At 49.5% G+C, this 23533-nt stretch overlaps 2 protein-coding genes across 3 annotated transcripts; one reads left to right on the plus strand and one right to left on the minus strand.

The window, feature by feature from the left end:
* Positions 1 to 693: 693 nt before the first annotated feature.
* Positions 694 to 5063, plus strand: C7H1orf74 (chromosome 7 C1orf74 homolog). Of its 2 annotated transcripts, none has more exons than XM_038749345.1 (2): positions 694 to 811; positions 3969 to 5063. In XM_038749345.1, exon 2 carries the CDS (start codon positions 3991 to 3993, stop codon positions 4831 to 4833), a length of 843 nt encoding a protein of 280 aa, XP_038605273.1. In that variant the 5' UTR covers positions 694 to 811; positions 3969 to 3990; the 3' UTR covers positions 4834 to 5063. The 2 variants fall into 2 exon arrangements, with proteins under 2 accessions (XP_038605273.1, XP_038605271.1); XM_038749343.1 differs by lacking the exon at positions 694 to 811 and adding an exon at positions 3705 to 3716.
* A 5379-nt stretch (positions 5064 to 10442) lies between these two features.
* On the minus strand, positions 10443 to 21156 carry TRAF3IP3 (TRAF3 interacting protein 3). Its single transcript, XM_038749346.1, has 8 exons — positions 21133 to 21156; positions 20941 to 21036; positions 14580 to 14651; positions 13533 to 13673; positions 13290 to 13427; positions 12709 to 12844; positions 11751 to 11813; positions 10443 to 10790 (listed from the first exon to the last, which is right to left on the minus strand). The coding sequence occupies exons 2-8, from the start codon at positions 20998 to 21000 to the stop codon at positions 10702 to 10704; spliced, it is 699 nt and encodes a 232-aa protein (XP_038605274.1). The 5' UTR covers positions 21001 to 21036; positions 21133 to 21156; the 3' UTR covers positions 10443 to 10701.
* Between the last annotated feature and the right edge of the window lie 2377 nt (positions 21157 to 23533).

Raw genomic sequence — 23533 nt, forward strand, 5'->3', positions numbered from 1 at the left:
GGCTCAGTCTGGGAAGGCCTCCTGGAGGAGGTGAGCTCTCAGTAGGGCCTTGAAGGGAGGAAGAGAGCTAGCTAGGTGAATGGGCAGAGGGAGGCCATTCCAGGCCCGGAGGATGACGTGGGCCGGGGGTCGATGGCGGGACAGGCGAGAACGAGGTACGGTGAGGAGATTAGCGGCGGAGGAGCGGAGGGTGCGGGGTGGGCTGTAGAAGGAGAGAAGGGAGGTGAGGTAGGAGGGGGCGAGGGGATGGACAGCCTTGAAGCCCAGGGTGAGGAGTTTCTGCCTGATGCGCAGATTGATTGGTAGCCACTGGAGATTTTTGAGGAGGGGAGTAATATGCCCAGAACGTTTCTGGACAAAGATAATCCGGGCAGCAGCATGAAGTATGGATTGAAGTGGGGAGAGACACGAGGATGGGAGATCAGAGAAAAGGCTGCTGCAGTAGTCCAGACGAGATATGATGAGAGCTTGAATGAGCGGAGCGCGACTTGGGAGGCGGAGTTTGGCGAGGGCGTCTGGGCGGGGCGTGGAAGGGCAGGCCGGGCTCCGGCGGGGCGGGGCCGGCTTCGAGGGCCGCCCGGTTCCCGGGCCTTCCGGGCGGGCGGGCGAGCGGGCGGCTTCGGCGCCGGACCGGGTCAGTGTGCGCAAAGAGCGGGAGGCGCCGTTAGGGGCGGTGGGAGCGGGTGCGGGGAGCGGCCTCCCCTGCCCGTGCTCTTCCCCGAGCTCCTCCCTGAGCCCACTGCCGGCCCTCGTTGGTCGCCAAGCCAGGCCCGGAGCAGGAAGGGGAGGGCTTCGGAGCCGTGGGGCCGAGGTGAGGGGCGGTGGGCGAGGCACGGGGACGTAATCATAATAATAATTTTTATGGCATTTATTAAGCGCTTACTATGTGCAAAGCACTGTTCTAAGCGCTGGGGGGGATACAAGGTAATGAGGTTGTCCCACGTGGGGCTCACAGTCTTCAAGCAGCGTGGCGCAGTGGAAAGAGCTCTGGCTTTTGGAGTCAGAGGTCATGGGTTCAAATCCCCACTCCACCAATTGTCAGCTGTGTGACTTTGGGGAAGTCACTTCACTTCTCTGGGCTGCAGTTACTTCATCTGTAAAATGGGGATTAAGACTGAGGCCCCCACCCCGCCATGGGACAACCGGATCACCTTGTAACCTCCCCAGCGCTTACTACAGTGCTTTGCACATAGTAAGCGCTTAGTAAATGCCATTATTATTATTATTATTCATCCCCATTTTGCAGATGAGGGAACTGAGGCACAGAGAAGTGAAGTGACTTGCCCAGAGTCACACAGCTGACAAGTGGCAGATCCAGGATTCGAACCCCTGACCTCTGGCTCCAAAGCCCGGGCTCTTTCCTTTGAGCAACAATGTGGCGGTGGTTGTTCCGGATGGCCACCAAGGTCGCCGGGCGACTAAAGAATTAGACAGCATGTGACTGCCCAAAGTTTTAATAAATTTTTATTGGTAAGGCCTCAGACCTCTCACTCCTTCCTTTCCCCCTCCTCTCCATCCCCCCCACCTTACCTCCTTCCCCTCCCCACAGCACCTCTATATATGTATATATGTATTTATTACTCTATTTTATTTGTAAATATTTATTCTATTTATTTTGTTTTGTTAATATGTTTTGTTGTCTGTCTCCCCCTTCTAGACTGTGAGCCCGCTGTTGGGTAGGGGTCTCTATATGTTGCCAACTTGTACTTCCCAAGTGCTTAGTACAGTGCTCAGCACACAGTAAGCACTCAATAAATACAATTGAATGAATGAATGCATGAATAGGGGGTAACGCACCCGGCGGGCTCATTTCCTTAAGGGAAAAGGCCCCGAGTCACCGATGCAAAGAGCTTATATACTGCTGTTGCTGATCACAGTGATTGGTACAGATTTAAAAACAGCCGGGACTGGATTGGTACAGATTTTGTGCAGAGCTGGGCGGAGTCTATCTCCTGGTTTGGTTTGATTCCCCGACCCAGCCAGTGGGCTGCAGGGTCTAAGGCCCATACCAAATATGGCAGCAGGCCCACATACATTCAAACAGTATCTGCAACCTTTCCATGGTGCGTGAGGTCCCTATCAATAATGATGGCATTTGTTAAGCTCTTACTATGTGCAAAGCACTGCTCTAAGCATGGGGCAGGATACAAGGTGATCAGGTTGTCCCACCTGGGGCTCACAGTCTTCATTGCCATTTGACAGATGAGGGAACTGAGAAGCAGCGTGGCTCAGGGGAAAGAGCCAGGGCTTTGGAGTCAGAGGTCATGGGTTCAAATCCCGCCTCCAGCAACTGTCAGCTGGGTGACTTTGGGCAAGTCACTTCACTTCTTTGGGCCTCAGTTACCTCATCTGTAAAATGGGGATGAAGACTGGCAGCCCCCTGTGGGACAACATGAGCACCTTGCGACCTCCCCAGTGCTTACAACAGTGCCTTGCACATAGTAAGCGCTTAACAAATACCATTATAATTATTATTATTACAAGGTGATCAGGGTGTTCCACGTGGGGCTCACAATCCCCATTTGACAAATGAGGTAACTGAGGTCCAGAGAAGTTAAGTGACTTGCCCAAAGTTACACAGCTGACATTTGGCGGATTCGGGATTTGAACCCATGACCTCTGTCTCCCAAGTCCGGGCTATTTCCATTGAGCCACAATGCTTCTCATTGGTGGAGCCAGTGGGAGGGGATGGTGGGCAGGGCCTGGGGCATAATAATAATAATAATAATAATGATGATGGCATTTGTTCAGCGCTTACTATGCGCAAAGCACTGTTCTAAGCGCTGGGGAGGTTACAAGGTGATCAGGATGTCCCACATGGGGCTCACAGTCTTCATCCCCATTTGATGAGGTAACTGAGGCACAGAGAAGTGACTTGCCCAAAGTCTCCCAGCTGACAATTGGCGGAGTCGGGATTTGAACCCATGACCTCTGACTCCCAATCCTGGGCTCTTTGCATTGAGCCACAATGCTTCTCATTGGCGGAGCCAATGGGAGGGGGTGTGGGTGGGGCCGAGTTGAGGGGTGGTGGGCGGGGCCCGGGGGGCATAATAATAATAATAATGGCATTTGTTAAGCACTTACTATGTGCAAAGCACTGTTCTGAGCCCTGGGGAGGATAAAGGTGATCAGGGTGCCCCACATGGGGCTCACAGTCTTCATCCCCATATGACAGATGAGGTAACTGAGGCATAGAGAATTTAAGACTTGTCCAAAGTCACACAGCTGACAATTGGCAGAGTTGGGATTTGAACCCATGACTTCGGACTCCCAAGCCTGGGCTCTTTCCATTGAGCCATGCTGCTTCTCATTGGCGGAGCCAATGTGAGGGGATGGTGTGTCGGGCCTCATGACCTCCCTCATCTGTAAAATAGGATTGAGACTTTGAGGCCTATGTGGGACAGGGACTGTGTTCAACCCAAATTGCTTCTAATAATAATAATAATGATGGCATTTGTTAAGTTTACTATGTGCCAAGCACTGTTCTAAACGCTGGGGAGGATACAAGGTGGTCGGGTTGTCCCACGTGGAGCTCACAGTCTTTATTCCCATTTTACAGATGAGGTAACCGAGGCCCAGAGAAGTTAAGTGACTTGCCCAAAGTCACACAGCTGACAAGCGGCAGAGGCGGGATTAGAACCCATGACCTCTGACTCCCAAGCACGGGCTCTTCCCACTCAACCACGCTGCCTGCTTAGTATGGTGCCTCGCACATAGTAAGTGCTTAATGAATACCATATTTTATTATTATTAATATTATTAAGGAAACTGATAAACATGGAGGGCTGTGTGAAGACTCTCACTGGTCAGGAATGCCCCCTCGCCACTGCTGTCCCCTTCCCCCACCCCCCAGTTTAATCAGGCCAAGTTCCATCCAGGTAGAATGAGGAATGAGGTGTTCCCCAGAGGCCTCCGTGCTCTGTGTCATTGGTCCCCAGTGAATGTTTTATTCTGATTGGATTTCCTAGGTCTTCAAGAGAAAGCCTGGAGATGCCATCCCAGGAGCCCAGGAGACTCTCCCGGGCCTCCCGGGCAGCTCCGGCTCCTTCTATGCTGGTGGCCGCGGCCCAGCGGGCCCTGGGCGCCAAGAAGAAGAGAGGCTTGGCTCCCTCAGTCTGCCTGCACTTGGCCGCCGAGCTGCTGTCTGTGTCCGTAAACCTGAAGCCAGCGGTGCTGTATGATCTCAATGCCGCAGGGGCCACCCAAATCCAGAACTACGTCAGGTCCCTGCAGGGGCTGGGCTTCCTGCCCCCGGGGCTGCACATCCTACAAGTCGCAGGGTCCATCTTGGTCGTCAGTCTGGAGGGGGCCCGCCGGCACCTGGAGCGGGTGTTGGGTGGGTGCAGCCCCACGGCCTTTGTAGATGTGTCTGCTTCCCAGGCTTGCCCTGACCTCTGCCCTCAGGACCGTCTCAGAGAAATCCAGAGGCTCGTGACCGAGCTCCTGAGCCACCTGAAGGGGCAGGAGAGGGTCCCCCCCATGCCTGTCTTCCACAGTGAGTTCCCCCCCGCAGACTGGAACCTGTGCACCATGTTTGGGGTGCTCCTGGGGTACCCCATCCCCTATGTCTTCTCTGCAGAAGAAGGCTACGACCGCTGCCTCTCTCTGACTCCGCTCCGGGTGTTCACTGCCCAGGCTTCCTGCTGCCGGATTGGGGACTTTCCCAGGGTCAAGCTCTATTCCTTCAGCGTCCCCGAGAGTCTGTACCCCATCCTCAAAGAGCGGCTAGATGCCTGGGAGCAAAACCTGAAGGCCCAGGCCCAGGACCAGACCGATTTTGCCAATCTCAGCATTTCCACCGAAGTGGTCACGTTGGCAGCCGTGGCTCTCTGACTCTGGCTCCTCTTCTGCCCTTCACCTGAGCATGGGGCGTGGGGGAAGGGGACGTTTGAGGGGGAAGTACTGGGCATGAACACCAAGAGGGTTGGAGAAGAGAGAGAGCTGGCTGCCATCTCTCCAGGCCACCACCAGAATTTTGCAATGGACAAAGTGTTTCACCTCAGGCAGGAGCCTTGACCCAGGCAGGTCCCAGTTCATATCCAGCCAATAGAATCTGAAATTCCTAGCTGTCTGTGCCACTGAGTCTCCTGCAATGCCAAGCCTGTGGAAAAATTACTGCTGTTCCAGCTGATCAGTAATAAACCAAAAGTGCTGACATGCAGGGAGATTGACTTCTGAAAAGGGTTTATTGGCTTAGTAGCAGAACAAGGTCAGGCCCAATCAAAAATTTATCAAGGCTGTAAAAGCCCCACTCCTTCCCCGCTGTCGCACATGAATCCATCCTGTGTCAGTTCGGTTCTTCCGTCCTGCTGTCTTGGCATGGTTCAGAGCATCAGGCTCCCTATGTTGGCCAGGAATGCTGCCAGAGCTATAGCCATGATCACCACTAGCACGGGGACCCAGCAGTTAAAACACCTCTGGAAAGGGGAAAGGAGAAGATTGTCTCTCTTTTTTGCTGTACTGTACTTTCCTAGCAGTTAGTACAGTACTCTGCACACAGTAAGCACTCAATAAATGCGATTGAATGAATGACGGGACGATGAGGGTCTCTGGAGTTAGTTTCCCTTTCTCCATCATTCCTATCTGTCGTGGGCATGGCCCCTTCCCCTGCCAACTACTCACATTTGGGCAGCTTTCCCGGGGTAAAGCAACCTGCAGCTTGCCACTAACCCAGAGGTGAAGCTTTGGAGCTGACTTGTAGTAGGACTAAGGAGAATTTTATTTCTGATTTTTACTGAAGCCTAGTGAATTGTTTTCAGAAACTCTTCTGCCTCCACATCTGTGCCGCCCCTCTCCCTTTCACTTCCCTCCCTCCTGTACTTTGCTCAGACCGAGGATGGCCTTGTGGTTCACGTGGACGGGTGTATGTGTGTGTGTGGCTTTGGGGAAGAAGCAGATGACCTTTTGTCTAAAAAGATGGGGACATGAATTCTGATGAGTTTCTCCCTGGCCAGAAGAGGTTTTGAAATCCAGCACCCAAAAAAGCCTCTTCTGGGTTAGGCCTGCCCCGAGTCAGGTTTGGAGTCCAGGTAGCCATAGGGAGCCAGTTACAGGAAGAGCTGGGGGTCATTCACTCATTCAGCCATATTTATTGAGTGCTTACTGTGCGCACAGCACTGTACTAAGCTCTTGGAAAGTACAATTCAGCAGTAGAGACAATAAATACAATTGAATGAATAAGGAAGCCCATGTCTTTCACCTTGGGGAGATATGGCAAAGCCAGCCAAGGGCTCCTCCCACAGGCCTCAGCCCCCAGGAAAATGGCCCAGGTTTGGAGTGAGGATCCGAGGTGTAAGTGGCAGGGAGCTTGTGCTCATCAGGCTCCAACCCCCGGCCCCCAGCCCCACAGGAGAAAGGATCAGGACGTTCTGCCCCCTGGGTACAGATCCAGGGTGCCAAGGCAGGGGGCTTATGTCATCAGGCCCCAACCTCCTGGACCACTACACTGAATAAGAGCTCCAAAGTACACCCCCTACAATAAATGGCTAATCTAGCCCAGAGAGATTTGGAAGAGGCCATGTCATCTGCAAGGTGGACAGAGTTGGAGTGGACAGGAGGGAAACTTCATACCCTTGCCCTGGGGGGTGGCTTCTGGCAGTGGTTCAGTGCTTCCCGACACTGCTTGAGCTTGTCGAGGCAGGACAGGTACTCGTCACTCAGGCCAGCCAGCTCAGCCTGCAGCTCCTCGCACTGACAGAGAGAATCAGTTAATAGATCATATTTATTGAGCGCTTACTGTCTACAGAGCACTGTATTGAGCGCTTGGGAGAGTACAGGATAATGACATAACAGGGTTGGTGGATGCATTCCCTGCCCACAACGAGCGTGCAGTCTAGGGGACAGCAGAGTATTAATGTCCTCCTGCCCCAACCATCCCTAGCACACAAGCAGCTCCTTGGACCACCGTTATCATTATTATTATATGGAGTAATCCCCCAACTCGTCTGGCAGCTTTCCCTTTCCTTTCCAATGTGCCTCCCGATTGATTTCACCTGCCCTCTGACTTGCAGGCACTATCCTGGACATGCTCTTCAATCATCCATTGGTCAGTCAATCAGTGGTATTTATTGAGTGCTCACTGTACTAAGCACTTGGGAGCGTACAGTACACAGGAGTTGGTAGACACATTCCCTGCCCATAGTGACTTTACTGTTCATACCATTCCCCTGCAAGTCCTCGTCACTTGGTGATTCTACTGTGATGGATTTTGTGTATGTCTGTCTTCACGTCCATTTTAGATTGTGAGTCTGTAAGGGCTTTTCTGTTCTCTAATGTGGTCTCTGTGGCTCCAGAATGGTGCAGTCCTCCCTGAGGGCTCAGTAATAATAATGATGGTATTTGTTAAGTGCTTACTCTGTGCCAAATACTGTTCTAAGTGCTGGGTTAGATACAAGGTTATCAGGTTGTCCCACATGGGGTTCACAGACTTAATCCCCATTTTATAGATGAGGTAACTGAGGCACAGAGAAGTTAAGTGACTTTGACTTGCCCATAGTCACACAACTGACAAGTGGCGGGGCCGGGATTAGAACTCGCAGCCTCTGACTCCCAAGCCCGTGCTCTGTCCACTAAGCCACATCCCAGTGGTGATACTGATGATGATGAAGACTAGCATGGACTGTAGGTAAGGTCCAACATGGCAATAATAATAATTGTGGTATTTAAGTAAGCACTGGCACTGTACTAGGTGCTGGGGTAGATACATGGTCACTGGATTGGGCACAGTCCGTGTCCCACATAGGGCTCCCAGTCTTAATCCTCATTTTCCAGTTGAGGAAACTGAGGCACATAAACGTGAAGTGACTTGCCTGAGGTCACAGAGCACACAAGTGGCAGAGCTGGAATTGGAACCCAGGTCCTTCTGACTCCCAGGCCTGTGCTCTGTCCACTAAGCCACACTGCTAAGGAGGCCGTGGAAGAGGGACCAGACCAGGAGTCTCACCTATCAGGAAGAGCTAGATGTAGCACGGCAGCAGGGGCGGAGGGAGGGGGCATTCGGTGGGCCCTGAAGTGACTCTTGGACAAGAGGAGAGATTTGGCTACCAAACATTTCTCCTGACCTTCAATGCATCAGGAGTCAAGTCACTGGGAAGGATCAAGGTTTGAAGTGAGGGGAACAAGGGTATGGAGAAGGAATCTTAAGCACTTAGTACAGTGCTCTGCACACAGTAAGTGCTCAAATACGATTGAATGAATCTCTCCCTGCCCAGTGGGAGACTTGATCCCTTCTTGCCTATTCACATGAAAGGGTTGACCATCTTTCTGCTTCCATGTAATGTGCCGTATGTGTGAGACATGGAGAGAGAGCGAGCGAGGACAGGCATGTGGACGCTGCCTTGCTCCATCCCCTCTTCATCCATTTGGGAATTATCAGGGGGATTCCAAAAGAGGTTCCAGTTTGATTTTTCCCCCTTGCCAGGTACACCAGAAATGGATCAGAAAGATCTGGTCTGACAGTGCTACTCTGCCTGGCTGGGGGCCAAAGCCCTAAAAGTCATCTGAGCTCAGCTTAGACTCTGGAAGAATCACTCATGCCTGGGTGGGTGTGCTAGGGAGAGAGAAGGGCCCGGGGGACCAAAAAGAAGCCCCTTTGGCCGGAATAAGGCTTTAAATGTGGGGCCTGTTCCAGTCTGGGCAGGATCAGGGAAACCCTGCTCCTCCCTGCTGCTGTGAAAGATTGACATCTGTCTCCCCCTCTAGATTGTAAGGTCACTGTGGGCAGGGGACGTGTTTGTTAACTCTGTTGCACTGTGCTCTCCCAAGCGCTTAGTACAGTTCTCAGCACATAGTGGACACTCAGTAAATACAATCGATTGATTGATGAAGGTTCTGTCTAAACAGTTTAATCCTTCGATTACCCCTTAGGAAGATGGACTTGTTAACAGATGTGATCACCTCCTCACCTCCTTTTCCTTGGTGGTGAGTTGCAGGGTCCTCTCTTGCAGCTGTGCCCTGAGATTCCCATCTGCCTCTTCCCCTGGTCCCTCTGAAGGGACAGCTGGTCGCTGCTCCTGCTTCTGTGGGACTAGGGTCCTCGCCGACAGAGCCTCGTCTAAAAAAACATCCCAACCTGCTGTAAGCTCAGAGGCTGGCGGGGAGAGGGGAAAGGAGAGGCGGGGGCAGAGGGAGGGGGCTCTCGTTGGGTATCGAGAGCTCGAGGATCAGTTTTGGGACCCCCTTTCTTTCTCCATCTACACCCTCTCCATGGAGGACTCATTTATTCTCACAGCTCCAACCACCATCTCCCTGTGAATAATTCCCAGATCTACCTCTCCATCCCTGATCTCTCGCCTTCTCTTCAGTCCCGTGTTCCCTCCTGCCTTCAGGACATGTCTACTTGGATGTCCTGCCTAAAACAGAACTTCTCACTTTCCCACCCAAACCTTGTCTTTCCCATCCTTGAAGCAAGCACTACCATCCTCCTTGTCTCACAGTCCCATAACCTTGGCATTATCCTCCACTCATCTCTCTCATTCAACCTACATAGTTAGTGTCACCAAATCCTGTCAGTTCTACCTTCATAACATGGCTAAAATCCTCCCCTTCCTCTCCATCCAAACTGCTACTATGCTGATGCAAGCACTTATCCTATCGCTCCTTGCTGACCTCCACCTGCCTCCTGTCTCTCCCCCCTTCAGTCCATAGTTCACTCCATTGCCTGGATAACTTTTTTTTTCCGAAACCATTCAGTTCAGGTTTTCCCCACCCTCAAGAATCTCCAGTGATTGCCATCTGCCTCATCAAGCAGAACTTTGTCTTTTCCTATTTTGCCTTGCTGATTTCCTACTCTGACCCAGCCTGCTCACTGAATTCCTTTAATGCTAACCCACCCACTGTCATTGCCAACTCCTTGCCCACATTCCGCCTCTGGTCTGGAATGCCCACCTGGCTCTTATCCAACAGACCACCACTGTCCCCACCTTCTAAGCCTTATTAAAACCACATCTCCTCCAAGAAGCCTTCCCCAACTAAGCCCTCATTTCCCCTATTCCTCCTCCCTTCACTTGGATCTCTACCTTTCAAGCACTTGATTCAATTGTGTTTATTGAGTGCTTACTTGACACGCAGTTCACCCTCATAGCACATCTAAACATAGTCATAATTTATTTTCATTCAATCGTATTTATTGAACACTTACTTTGTGCAGAGCACTGTACTATTTGAATGTCTGTCTCCCCATCTACACCATGAGTTCCTTGTGGGCAGGGAACGTGTCTAAACAACTCTGTTATATTATACTCTCCCAAGCACTTAGTACAGTGCACTGCACACAGTAAGTGCTCAATAAATGATTGAGTGATTCCTCTCATTCTGGCTGCAGACCAAGAGAGCAAAGCAGTTTTGAGCTGCCTACTATTGGCTGGGGCTGGGGGCGGAGAGTAGGGAGAGAAGCTTAGAGTGGTCAAATGAGTAAGAATTGACATTGAAGTCTGAGTCCAAAATGAATTTATTTAATATGTTCACTATCACAAAGTCACATTTTCATGAAAAACAGAAACCCCTTTTCACAGGAAGGAGGAACGCATGTCAAAAAGGATTTCTGAAAGCACTACAGGCTAATCTCTCCTGGCCACTGAAAAGACCAAACATCAGTCCTGTCCTACAAACCAAGAATCTTGCTCACCCCTGGACTGCGGGGGACCTTGAGAGGTCATCTGATCAAACCACCTGCCTCCCAGCGGGCTGAGAGAGAGCTAGCCCTTAGAATCTGCCAAATGGGGTTTGCTGACCTTTCTTCCAGATCAATTCCTCCCAGGCTTGCAGCTGTATGGACTGACTCTGAACCACACCTGTGGGAAACACAAAGCATTATTCTTACTCCCTCTCTCTTCTGTGTCATCTATGTACTTGTATCCATACCCCTTGGCCACTTGATTTGTTGTCTGTCTCCCACTTCTAGACTGTGAGCCCATTGTTGGGTAGGGACCATCTCTATATGCTGCCAACTTGTACTTCGCAAGCATTTAGTACAGTGCTTTGCAAACAGTAAGCGCTCAAATACGATTGAGTGAATGAATGAAATCCTACCCTCAGTCCCACAGCACTTATGTATAGATATGAAGCAGCATGGCCTAGTGGATAGAGCATGGGCCTAGGAGTCAGAGAACCTGGGTTCTAATCCCCTTTCCCCCACTTGTTTGCTGGGTGACCTTGAGCAAGCCACTTAACTTCTTTGGGCCTGAATTACAAGCTAACCAAATATGACACAGTCACAGTCTTAAACCCCATTTTACAGATGAGGTAACTGAGGCACAGAGAAGTTAAATGACTTGCTCAAGGTCATGCAGAAATCATGTAGCAAAGCCAGGATTAGAATTCAGGTCCTTCTGACTCCCATGCCCACTCTCAGTCATTCATTCAATCGTATTTATTGAGCACTTACTGTGTGCAGAGAGCACTGTACTAAGCGCTTGGGAGAGTACAATATAACAATAAACAGACATTCCCTGCCCACAATAAGCTTACATCTAGAAGGGGAGACAGCTATTAATATAAGTAAATAAATAAATTATCTACTAGGTCATGCTGCTTCTCAGTTTTGGGAGTTGGGGAGAGCCTAGAACTAGGTTGTAAGCTCCTCCTGCTAGATAGTAAACTTCTGGAGAGCAGAGATTGTATTGTACTTTCCCAAGCACTTAGTACAGTTTAATACAGTGCTTTGTACCCAGAGAGTGCTCAGTAAATGTCATTGATTGATTGAACCCGCTGTACTTGACTATTTACCTCCTTTATTAAGGAGGGGAACTTACTCTGTAAGTGCTGGACCTTGGCTATTAGGTTGAGCTTCTCTTCTTCTGACTTCTGTAGTTTTCCTGAGAATGTAAACATACAGATGCCAACAGACACAAAGAACCCAGTCAGTGAGCACAGGAGCTATAGAGAAAAGTCTGGGTCTGGGCTGCAGGACAACATCCCAGGACCCCCCCCAGGTTGTGTACGTGTGGATGCCCAATCTATCTTCCCTGAGGCTCAGGCAGGAGAGGGATCCTTTAAAAGAGCTCTTAGATTTGGCAGCCTCAATCTCGACGGACCAGAAACTCAGAGTGGACTCACTCTCACAGATATGACCTCATCTCTGTGTGTGTGGGGGATCTCTGAATATTCCCCACAGTGGGGGGGGTCTCATGGGTAGGCCGCATCCTGCCTTTTACTGGAGAAGATGGACTCTCAAAGTATGGTGCTTAGTACAGTGCTCTCCACACAGTAAGCACTCAATAAATACGATCGAATGAATAAACGGTGGTGCAGAGTAAATATGGTTTGCTCCACAGGCTGGGACATCTGATGAGTGGAAGGTGAGGCAGCAAGTCCTCTGGGCCAGTCAGAGCATTTCTTAGGAGACATTCCCAGCCACAGGGAGAGGTGATGGAGCCGGTTTTCAGTGAAAACCCTCCCCACAAATTCTCCCTTTCCACATTGCGGACCAGCAGGCTAGCCAGCCAAAGACAGGCCTAAGGTAGCCATTCATCCTGTTTTCAGCCGGACTGTCCCCTGTCCATCGTGAATTTGGCTTCAGATGCCTCTCTATGTCTGGGTTCTTTTCAGTACCAGAAATGCTCCAGATTTGGGCAGATTCGAACAAAATGTCCTAAGTGACATTGGGTCGTTTGGTCGGGTGCTTGGCATACTAGGCCAGTGGTCAGGTATACTTGGGTACCTCGAGGGGGCTGCCCCTGGATGGGCATCCCCAGAAACCTGGCTCCGTACCTTGGAGTTCTTGGGCGTCCTGACTGCCCTGAGCCTCGTCCTCCTGCAGCAGGTCCAGCCGAGCCTGCAGGTCCCGATGCTCCGTCTCCAGCAGTTGCAGAGCCCGATTGAGCTGCAAGTCTCGGCTGTCAGCACCCTGAAGAGAGGAGGGAGACTCCCATCATCTGTGGGGCAGGGGCTCTTGGCACCATCAACCCCTGGTTCCACCCTCCCTACCACCTGGAGCTCCCTCCTGCTTCACACCTAAGACACTTTCCCTGCCCATAACTAGCTCACAGTCTGGAGGGTGAGACAAACATTAATATAGATAAATAAATAAATTAATTTCAGATATACACAAACATATACCTCTGTGCTGTGGGGTTGGGAGGGAGGATGAATAAAGGGAGAAGGCAGGGTGACAGAAAGGAGTGGGAGAAGGGGAGAGGAGGGCTTAGTCAGGTAAGGCTTCTTGGAGATGTGTCTTCAATAAGGCTTTGAAGTGGGGGAGAGCAATTATCCCCCACTGAGGAAGGAGGATATGAAGAGGGAGCCCCAGGAAGGTCCTGATCTGGGTTTTCCTCCCCTGCCAGTCTCAGTACCTGCAATTTACACTGCAGAATGTGCAGCTGGGTCTCCAGCTCACTGTGCTTGGCTGCCAAGTCACTCCATTCTTCCTTGAGGACCTCATACTGGGCCTTCCACTGGGCACATTCCTGCTCTGCACCAGCCAGGGACCTCTGAGGGGGCCAGGGGAGGGAGGAGGTGAGTCAGTGGGGAAGGGGCTCTCAAAGCCTCACCCCCCCACACACCACACCGAGGCCCCTGGGGCAGCCACCCCTCACCTTTGTGCTCTGAAGCTGCCGTTCTGCCATCATTTTCTCCTCCAGTAACTTCTGCAGGGACTCCTTTGCTTTCCTTTCGTAATTCTGCTTCTGGTCTTCCATTTCCATCAGGACCTTTGTCACGCTCTCCTCAGAGTGTTTCTTTAAATTGGGGGAGGAGGAGGGGAAAGGAGTCACGGAGAGCTCACCCTGAAATTGGGTTGAGGGGAGGAATGGGGAGAGAGAACTCCCTCAGCTGAAAGGAGCTGAGCAGCAATGAGTAAGGGGCGGCTGAAGAAAATAGAGCCTTTAGGATTCAAACTCATGTCTCCAGGCTTCTTGCCTGTCCCTCCTCTGGTGATGAGAGACTGTTAACCTTTCCAGAAACTCTCCTTGGATCACTTTGTCCACTTGTCCAGGACCAGTCACGATTTAGAGTGGGCGAGAGGTAAAGAATGCTTGTGCATTGTACTTAATGTACAAATCCATTCATAATTCATTTGAATACCTGTCTCCCCTTCTAGTCTTTAAGCTCCTTGTTGACAGGAATTCTGTCCACCTACTCTTTTGTATTGCACTCTTCCAAACAGTACAGTGCTCGGCCTGCTGTAAGTTTTCAATAGATTGATTGTATTCTGGTGTCTCTGCTCTGGGGGTGATATGGAGGAAACTGATATGAAACCTTGGAAGACTGGAAATATTTTTGTTCTTTCTTGCAGCTTTTAAAGGCCCACAGACTATACCAGGCCCCCAGATTATATTATGCACCTAAACTCTTTTGCAGTCTCTTTGCTAGTACATAGGTGGAATCTGAATTGTATTTACCTTTCAGATTTTTCTTGAATCAGCTTTGAGGACCCACAATGTGCTAGTGTCCTTTCCTTTATGCAGCATTTGAAGGGGAGTAAAGAAAGGAGGGACCCTGGTAGATGCGCTGGAGTTTTAAGGGCTTGATTGAACCATCCTCAAATGAGATAAGCCACAGCCCCAAGCCCCGCTACTGCTGTAACTGGCTTACAGCTGGTAAGCCCTGCCCTGACAGGGACCTCCAACATCCAGAGACCATACCTGGGCACAGGTATACAGCTGGTTTTCAAGGGATCTCAATTTGCACTTGAGTTGGTCCTCATTCATCTGCCCCTGGGAGGAGAGAGAGAGAGAGAGAGAGAGAGAGATACAGAAAGAGATGAGGGTGTGGGAGACTCCAATACTATTCATTGGCTCTCAGCTGGAGGGCTTGGCCTCCCTTTGAGTAGAATTGGCAATATGAAACCTGAAATCACCTGTTGACTCTTCCTCCACTGCTCCCAGCTCCAAGTGGTTGGAATCCAACCCAAGAAAACTTGAGCTGGGACCATTTTTACAACCGGATTATCTTGGAACAGCGCTTAGAACAGAGCGAGCACTTGAATACCACAATTATCATGATTAATTATTATTGTCTCCCAGTAAAAGTAAGGAAAATACTGACAACTATGAAGAATACCACACACTCTTTGGCCGATCTGGAAGCAACAGACATCCAGGATACTGGGTGAGTAGAAAGATGCCCCAAAAAGATGCTTTCCCAAAATTCACAGGACTGAGAATGGGGGACCTCCATCTGCTCTCCCTGGCTCCAGAGACATTGCACTCCCCTCCTGGGTCCTGGTAAACACCAGCCTGGTTTCTGAGCTGCAGGACTTGTGACCCCAAGAGCTGAGGTGACAGACGGCTGGACATCCACTGCTGTATGGTGACAGACAAGTTGGAAACTGGTCAATCTGGTGGTCTGGGATAAAACCAGAACAATGCTCCCTTTAGGGGAAACAGGGAGGGCACGTGGCATCCTTCCCTGACCCTTCCTTCTCGAGCTGTCCTCTGTCCCAGATAGGGCTTCTCCATGGCCCAGTCAGCTCCATTTACAATCATTCTGATGGCATTGACCTAATCTCCAGAACAGAAATCCAGGCACCTGCTCCCCCATCTTTCCAGAGCATCCTCCCTCAAGTTAGGTGGGACAGGGGAAGCTTTGCTCTTGCCCTGCTGCTAGTTGAAGCTGAACAGTCCCCTCTTAGTATGGGTAGGAAAGCTGGGTTGAGTTTGTCCCCTGCACCTGTTGTGAGTTTGCATCGTAGCCATCTGCCAGGCTCCAGGCCTTGGAGCCCCGCCCACATGGTTTCCTGTGTCTTTCTGCTTGGAGGTTCAAAAGCAGTTTGCCGAAAAAACAACACTCCTTTGTGCTTTCTGCAGATTTCTTCTTCTGACTGCCATAGGACAGACTATCAATCTTGTCCAAGCTGCAAATGGGGGTAGATGGAGCATCATGAACTAGTGGAAATGTCACAGGCCTGGGAGTTGGGGGACGTAGATTCTAATCCCGGCTCCACTAGTTGTCTGCTGGGTGACCTTCAGCCAGTCACTCAGCTTCTCTGGGCCTAAGTTTTCTCATCTGTAACATAGTTTCCTCCCACTTTAACTCTGAGCCCCATATAGGAGGGACTGTCTCTGACCTGATCAACTGTGCTTTAACAAATACCACAATGATTATTATTATCCTCTCTTCTTAGGGGCAGGGGGGCAGCTTTCCCAAAGCTTTGGAAGAGCTTGCAAAGTCCCATCTGGTCTCCAGAGAGAGGTTCCTTCTCCCTACTTGTTCTCTACTTTCTGCGAACAGCAGGTCCTGCCCTTTTCTCCTTCTGAGACCACAGGTTCCCATCTTAGGATCACACCCATTCGACTCCTTAGCTTTGCAGCTCAGGTGAACAGGAGGTGTGAGCAGTTATCTTTTTGATTTGCCCCTCAAAAACCCTTACTGGATCATTCAGCCATAATATGCTCTCTGCACTTCCCGCCTTCTGGTTGGGTGGTTGACTGGAGCAAATTAATTCAATAATTTCTCAGTCCTCTACTTTTCCCAGGGCTGCGCCCACCCTGGACTGGACATGTGACCCTTAGGTGAACAGCTCCCAGCAGCACCGTTGGTCAGCCCGGCCTGGGACTGAGCCCACTGACTCCTCCAAGTCTGACCCAGTGCTTTTCTGTTTTCTACACCAGCCCAGGCACCCCTCCCCGATTTGACTCCTCATAGTGGGGACATTACTTGATGTTTGGGAAGGACCGACTCTTCCCCAAACCAATCATTACACCTCCCATTCTACCCCATTCCCCGCCATTCTAAAGAATCCCACTGACCTACCTCCCACGGTTGCCAGGGACCGTTTTCTGCTCCGTGAAGCGGGCTCGCTCCCACTTGCTGCTGGAGCCCACTCTGACCTCTCATTTCCTGACAGTGTTATTTCCTGCCACTTCACTTGTCACCAGAAACATCACGTACCTTGCCACGGAAGTATCAAACCGCAGCCCATGCTCCTACCTCACTGAGCCTATGACTAGTCTCTCCTCTTGTTCCTTCTCTTCCTCCTTCCTTCCCTCCCTCCCTCCCTCTACCATCTCAAGAGCCCCTAAACCTCCCATTTTGGGTCGGCTGGGCCTGGTGGGGCAGAATAATAATAATAATAATAATAATGGTGGTATTTGTTAAGCACTTAGCATGTGCAAAGCACTGTTCTAAGCGCTGGGGGGATACAAGGTGATCAGGTTGTCCCACTTGGGGCTCACAATCTTAATCCCCATTTTACAGATGAGGTAACTGAGGCACAGAGAAGTTAAGTGACTTGACCAGAGCTGACAAGTGGTAGAGCTGGGATTCGAACCCATGACTTCTGTCTCCCAAGCCTGCGCTCTTTCCACTGAGCCACACTGCTTCTGACAAGACGCCCCCTTCTTCAGCTGCTCTCCCTGTTGGGTAGGTTGGTTCTGAGAGTTGTGTAGCCCCCCTAAAGCCTGACAAAACCCTTTAGGAAGGAACCCCCATCTCAGTAAGCTGTATGGTCTTGTGGATAAGGCACAAGGCTGGGAGTCAGGAGACCTGGGTTCTAATCCCAACTCTCCCACTTGCCTGTTTGTGAGCTTGGGCAAGTCACTCAGATTTCTTTGGGCCTCGATTTCCCTCATCTGTACAATGGGGATTAAATATTAGGGGTCCCCCTCCTCGTTAGACTGTGAGCCCAGTTTGGGACGGGGTAGTGTTCGATTTGGTTATCCTGCAGTTAATCCAGGGTTTGGCACATAGTAAGTGCTTAACAAATATCACAGTCATTATTATTACTGTTATTTTTAGTTGGCATTAGGAAAGGTCTGGCTCCTTACCATTGATTTTTAGGCACTCAATCAACTCTCTCCCTCCCATCTTATCTTACTGATCTCCTTCCACAACCCAATCTGCACACTCCACTCATTCATTCAATTGTATTTGAATGATATGTATTTGAATGAACACTCCTCTAGTACCAGTCTATTCTCTGTACCTCCATCTCATCTATCCTGCCTCTGACACTTTGTTCACATCCACTCTCTGGTCTGGAATCACTCCCCCTTCAAATCCAAATGCCTGCCACTCTCCCCACCTTCAAAACCCTCCTAAAATCACATCTTCTCCAAGTGGCCCTCCCTGACTAAGCCCTCATTTCCCCTACCTGCCCTCCCCTCTGTGACCACTGAGAACTTGGCTGTATATCCCTAAAGCACTTTGATACTCAACCCAGTCCCACGATACTTATGTACATACCCTTATACTCTACTATTTTCCCTATCTATAATTTATTTTAAAGTCTATCTCCCCCATAGACCATAAGCTTCTTGTGGGCAGGGATTGCACCTACCAACTCTATTATATTGTACTTTCCCAAGTGCTGATGGTGTTTGTTAAGCGATTACTATGTGCCAAGCCCTGTTCTAAGCACTGGGAACGATACAGGGTTATCAAGTTGTCCCACTTGGGCTCACAATCTTAATCCCCATTTTATAGATGAGGTAACTGAGGCACAGAAAAGTTAAGCGACTTGTCCAAAGTCACACAGCTGACAAGCAGCAGAATTGGAATTAAGAACCCATGACCTCTGACTCCCAACCCTGGGCTCTTTCCACTAAGCCATGCTGCTTCTATACCATTGATTAACTGATCGACTCTAGGTTCTGCCAGCCAATATGTATCCACCAGTCTGTATCTGAGGGTCAGGGGACCTAAAGAGGACAGCTTCCTGGTCTTAAGAACTACATGTGCTTCACTTGTAATTTTTCAGGAAATGGGACTTTTTCAGAATTCTGAAACACACACTACGTGTTCAGCACTTGTAAGAGTGAGGCATGGGAAGAAGGGGAAATGTTTGCAAATTACTTTTTTTTCTTCTGTTTTCTTCTTCTCTGCCTCTTTTAGACTGTAATCTCCCTATGGGCAGGGAATGTGTCTACCAATTCTATTATATTGTACTTCTCCAGACATCTGGTACAGTGCTCTGCATACAATAAGTGCTTGATATATATGATTGATTCTCCTTCTCCTACCTCTTCTCCACCTCTTCTTCTTTGTTGTCCTACTTCTCCTTTGCCTCCTCCTCTTCCTTCTCCTTCTCCTCTTCCTCCGCTTCGCCTTTCTCTCTCTCTGCCTCCTCTTTCTCCCCCTCCTCCTCTTCTTTGTTCTCTTCCTCCTTCTTCTCCTCCCACCTTCTGTTTTTCTTTCCTCCTCCCTTCCCTCTTCTCTACCTTCCCTTCCCCCTCTTTTTGGACCAAAAGCTACTTTAGGGAAGGGATTGTGTCTTCCACAGTTTCCCAGCAAGTTTCCCAAGGGCCTGAGTTAGTACTCCACATACCATGGGCTGATTGATGAATTCATGGAGAAGCTGCGTGGCCTAATGGAAAGAGCATGGACCTGGGAGTCAGAGGACCTGGGTTCTAATCCCAGTTCTGCCAATTCTTTACTGTGTGAACCTTGGTCAAATCACTTAAATTCCCTGTTCCTCGGTTCTCCTGTTCTCCCTCCTACCTAGATTGTGAGTCCCACGTGGGACAGGGACCATGTCCAACCTAATTAACTTGTGTCTACCCCAGTGCTTAGAACAGTGTGTGACACATAGCAAGCACTTAACAAATGCCATAAAAAATTCTTTAAAATCAGTGCTACTTGCATAGGTCGGGCTCTCCAGTGTTGGTGTAAATACTGGAAAGATCTTGGCCTAAAGCACAAGGGCTTGGACCAAGTCACTTTACCAAAGCCACTGGTCAGAGAGGGCTTTGTGTTCCATTCAAAGTTGGCCAAGGGGGAAGGGAGCTCAAGTTTATGGTTTGCATTGTGCTGGCCCATAAATCAGCCAATACTAAGAACTCTCAAGAGCTTGGAGGAAAAACCCAAAAACCTTTCGCTTCAAAAGAGGAAGTTGGATTGTACTGGGTGCCTGAGGAATTCAGTTCCCAAATTTTCAGTCTGACTGGAAATCCCAGACCCTCAGTTGGTTTCTCTGCCTCTCGGGCTTTTCAGGTTTCTCTTTGTGAAAGACAGGATTCAGCATTTAACCGCTCTACCCTCCAGTCCCCAAACTTGGTTCTGAATTCTGCCATCTTCCCTTTGGATGTCATTATGGCCCATCATCACCTGGAGTCAGGCCCCCTAGATTCTAATACCTGTTGCTATTACCTATCTGCTGTGGGTCCAAGGGAGCCACTCAACCTCTCTGGCCTAAGCTTCAGCATCTCTAAATTGGGGAAGAATCATTCCTGCCTTCCCTTCTCCCCCACACTGTCTTGAAGATCATTTGCTTGCTGTATGACCTTGGGAAGGTCACCTAACTTCTCTGAGCTTCAGTTTCCTCATTTCTGAAATGGGGATTCAATCCCTGTTCTCTCTTCTTGTTAGACTATGAGTCCTGGGTGGACCAGGGACTATGTCCAACCTGGGTGTCCAGTATTTACCCCAATGCTAAGTGCAGCACCTGTGGCACAGAGTAAACACTTAATGAAGAAGCACAGTGGCAAGAGCTGGGTTTGGGAGTCAGAGGATGTTGGTTCTAATCCCAGCTCCTCCACTTGTCTGCTGTGTGATCTTGGGCAAGCCACTTAACTTCTCTGTGCCTCAATTACCTCATCTGTCAAATGGGGATTGACTGTGAGCCTGCTGTGGGACAACTTGATTAACTCGTATCTACCCCAGTGCTTAGAACAGTGTTTAACACATAGTAAGCCATTAATGAATTCCATAATTATTATTATTAGTAGTAGTAACTGGCTTGGGAGTAGTAACTGGCAAGTAGTAGTAGAGTAGTAACTGGCAAAAGCATGGGCTTGGGAGTCAGAGGTCACGGGTTCTAATCCCGGCTCTTCCACTTGTCTGCTGTGTGACAAGCTCGGGCAAGTCACTTCACTTCCCTGGGCCTCAGTAACCTCAACTGTAAAATGAGGATGAAGACTATGAGCCCCACGTGGGACAACCTGATGATCTTATATCTACCCCAGCGCTTAGAACGGTGCTTCACACATAGTAAGTGCTAAACAAATACCATCATCATTATTATTAATAAATAGCTTCAGAATTAAATGTCACCAGGGTGTTAATTACCTTCCAGGATCTCTCCGAGGCCTGGATCAGGGTGGAGAGAAGCTCCTGGAGGAAAACCATCTTCTTTTTCAGGATCAGCTCACGCTGTAGGGCTTCCTGTGGGTGAAATGAAGCCAGCGGTTAGCCCAGAGATGGAGTGGGCTGGAGGGCTGGAGGGAGAGTTGAAGACTCACTGACTGGTTTGCTACTTACTTTGAGATACTCAGAAAGTTGGATGACTTCCTGGGAACAAAAAATGACAGAGAAGGAGAGAGGTCATGAGAGAGAAACTATGGTTCCTCCCTAGGGGCAGTTGTAACTAAGATTTAAGATCTGGGGGGAGAAGATGTCTGAGTGGATTCTGGTCTGGAAGGTTGGTGACCAAGGGGTCATATCTTTTCCAGGGGGTGGGTTTCTGGGGGACAACCGGCACTGTGTAGTGGATGGAGCAAGGGCCTGGGAGTCAGAAGGTCATGTGTTCTAATCCTGGCTCTTCCACTTGTCTGCTGTGTGACCTTGGGCAAGTCACTCAACTTCTCTGTGCCTCAGTTACCTCATCTATAAAATGGGGATTGAGACTGTGAGCCCCATGTGGGAAAGGGACCGTGTCCAATCTGATTTGCACATAGTAAGCACTTAATAAATGCCATTATTATTTGCTTGTATCCACCCCAGTGCTTAGTACAGTGTCTGGCACATAGTAAGCACTTAACAAAAACCACAATTATTATTAATATTATTATTATTATTAGAGCCTGGCCTGGAAGATGGGTGTTCAGGGCGGTGGGGTATCAGTGAGTCAATCAACCAGTGCTATTTATTGAGTCCTTACTGTGTACAGAGCACTGTACTAAGCCCTTGGAAGAGAAGACTCCTGGCTTAGTGGGAAGAATATGGTCCTAGGAGTCAAAGGACCAGAGTTCTAATCCCAGCTCAATCGCTTACCTGCTGTGGGGCCTTGGGCAAGTCATTTAACTTCTCTGTGCCTCAGTTTCCTAATCTGCAAAATGGGATTCAATGCCTCTACGCCCTCCTATGTAGAATGTGAGGCCAAGTGGGACTTGATCATCTTGTATAATAATGATGGTATTAAGTTCTTACTATGTGTCAAGCACTGTTCTGAGGGCTGGATCTGCCCCTGTGCTTAGTATGGTGCTTGGCACATAGTAAGCGCTTAACAAATATTATTATTACTATTATAGTTACAATGAGAATAACTATTATTATTAAAATGAAAAGCAGCATGGCCTAGTGGAAAGAACATGAGCCTGGAGTCTAATAGCGGCTCTGACTCTTGTCTGCTGCATTCCCTTGGTCAAATCACTTCACTCCTCTGTGCTTCCATTACCTCACCTGTAAAATGGGAATAAAATCCATGTTCTTCCTCCTTCTTAGACTAAGAGTCCCTATAGGATAGGGAATGTATCAGATCCTTAAATATTGTGTCATCCCTAGAGCCTAGTGCAGTGCGTGGTACATCGTTAGGTCTTATCACCTACCACCTTGCTTATCACCTACCACCTTGCCCACCAGAAGCTTACAATCTAATGGGTGAGAAATACGTTAAAGGTACGGGAGGCAACAGAGTATAAGGATATGTTCTTAGGTGCTGGACATAGTGGGCAGGGTGAGGGGAGGAGTTAGAGTGGATATCAAAGTGAAAAGGGGTAATATGGACTTCAGTGGAAAGGCGAATAGGGTGGGGAAATAAGAGGTTAGCCCAGGAAAGTTTCCTGAAGGAGATATGAGTTTAGTAGAGCTTGGAAAATGGAGAGAGTGGTGGTCTATGGGACATGAAAGGGGAAGGAGAGTGTGAGCAAAAAGGTTCAGTAGCAAGAGAGAGGAGATTGAGACACAGTGAGCAAGTTATCATCATCATCATCATCAATTGTATTGAGCGCTTACTATGTGCAGAGCACTGTACTAAGCGCTTGGGAACTACAAATTGGCAACATATAGAGACAGTCCCTACCCAACAGTGGGCTCACAGTCTAAAAGGGGGAGACAGAGAACAAAACCAAACATACTAACAAAATAAAATAAATAGAATAGATATGTACAAGTAAAATAAATAAATAAATAAATAGAGTAATAAATATGTACAAACATATATACATATATACAGGTGCTGTGGGGAAGGGAAGGAGGTAAGATGGGGGGATGGAGAGGGGGACGAGGGGGAGAGGAAGGAAGGGGCTCAGTCTGGGAAGGCCTCCTGGAGGAGGTGAGCTCTCAGTAGGGCCTTGAAGGGAGGAAGAGAGCTAGCTTGGTGGATGGGCAGAGGGAGGGCATTCCAGGCCCGGGGGATGACGTGGGCCGGGGGTCGATGGCGGGACAGGCAAGAACGAGGTACGGTGAGGAGATTAGCGGCAGAGGAGCGGAGGGTGCGGGCTGGGCTGTAGAAGGAGAGAAGGGAGGTGAGGTAGGAGGGGGTGAGGTGATGGAGAGCCTTGAAACCCAGGGTGAGGAGTTTCTTCCTGATGTGCAGATTGATTGGTAGCCACTGGAGATTTTTGAGGAGGGGAGTAATATGCCCAGAGCATTTCTGGACAAAGATAATCTGGGCAGCAGCATGAGGTATAGATTGAAGTGGAGAGAGACACGAGGATGGGAG

The sequence above is a fragment of the Tachyglossus aculeatus genome, chromosome 7 (assembly GCF_015852505.1).
Source record: "Tachyglossus aculeatus isolate mTacAcu1 chromosome 7, mTacAcu1.pri, whole genome shotgun sequence".
Taxonomy (NCBI): domain Eukaryota; kingdom Metazoa; phylum Chordata; class Mammalia; order Monotremata; family Tachyglossidae; genus Tachyglossus; species Tachyglossus aculeatus.

Coding starts and splice junctions, on each gene's coding strand:
- C7H1orf74 (XM_038749345.1), top strand. CDS start 3,991: ATGCCATCCCAGGAGCCCAGGAGACTCTCCCGGGCCTCCCGGGCAGCT.
- TRAF3IP3 (XM_038749346.1), bottom strand. CDS start 21,000: ATGGTTTTCCTCCAGGAGCTTCTCTCCACCCTGATCCAGGCCTCGGAG. Junction 14,652..20,940: donor CCTCGGAGAGATCCTGGAAG/GTAATTAACACC, acceptor CTCTCCTCCCAG/GGGCAGATGAATGAGGACCA. Junction 12,845..13,289: donor TTCTGCAGTGTAAATTGCAG/GTACTGAGACTG, acceptor TCCTCTCTTCAG/GGTGCTGACAGCCGAGACTT.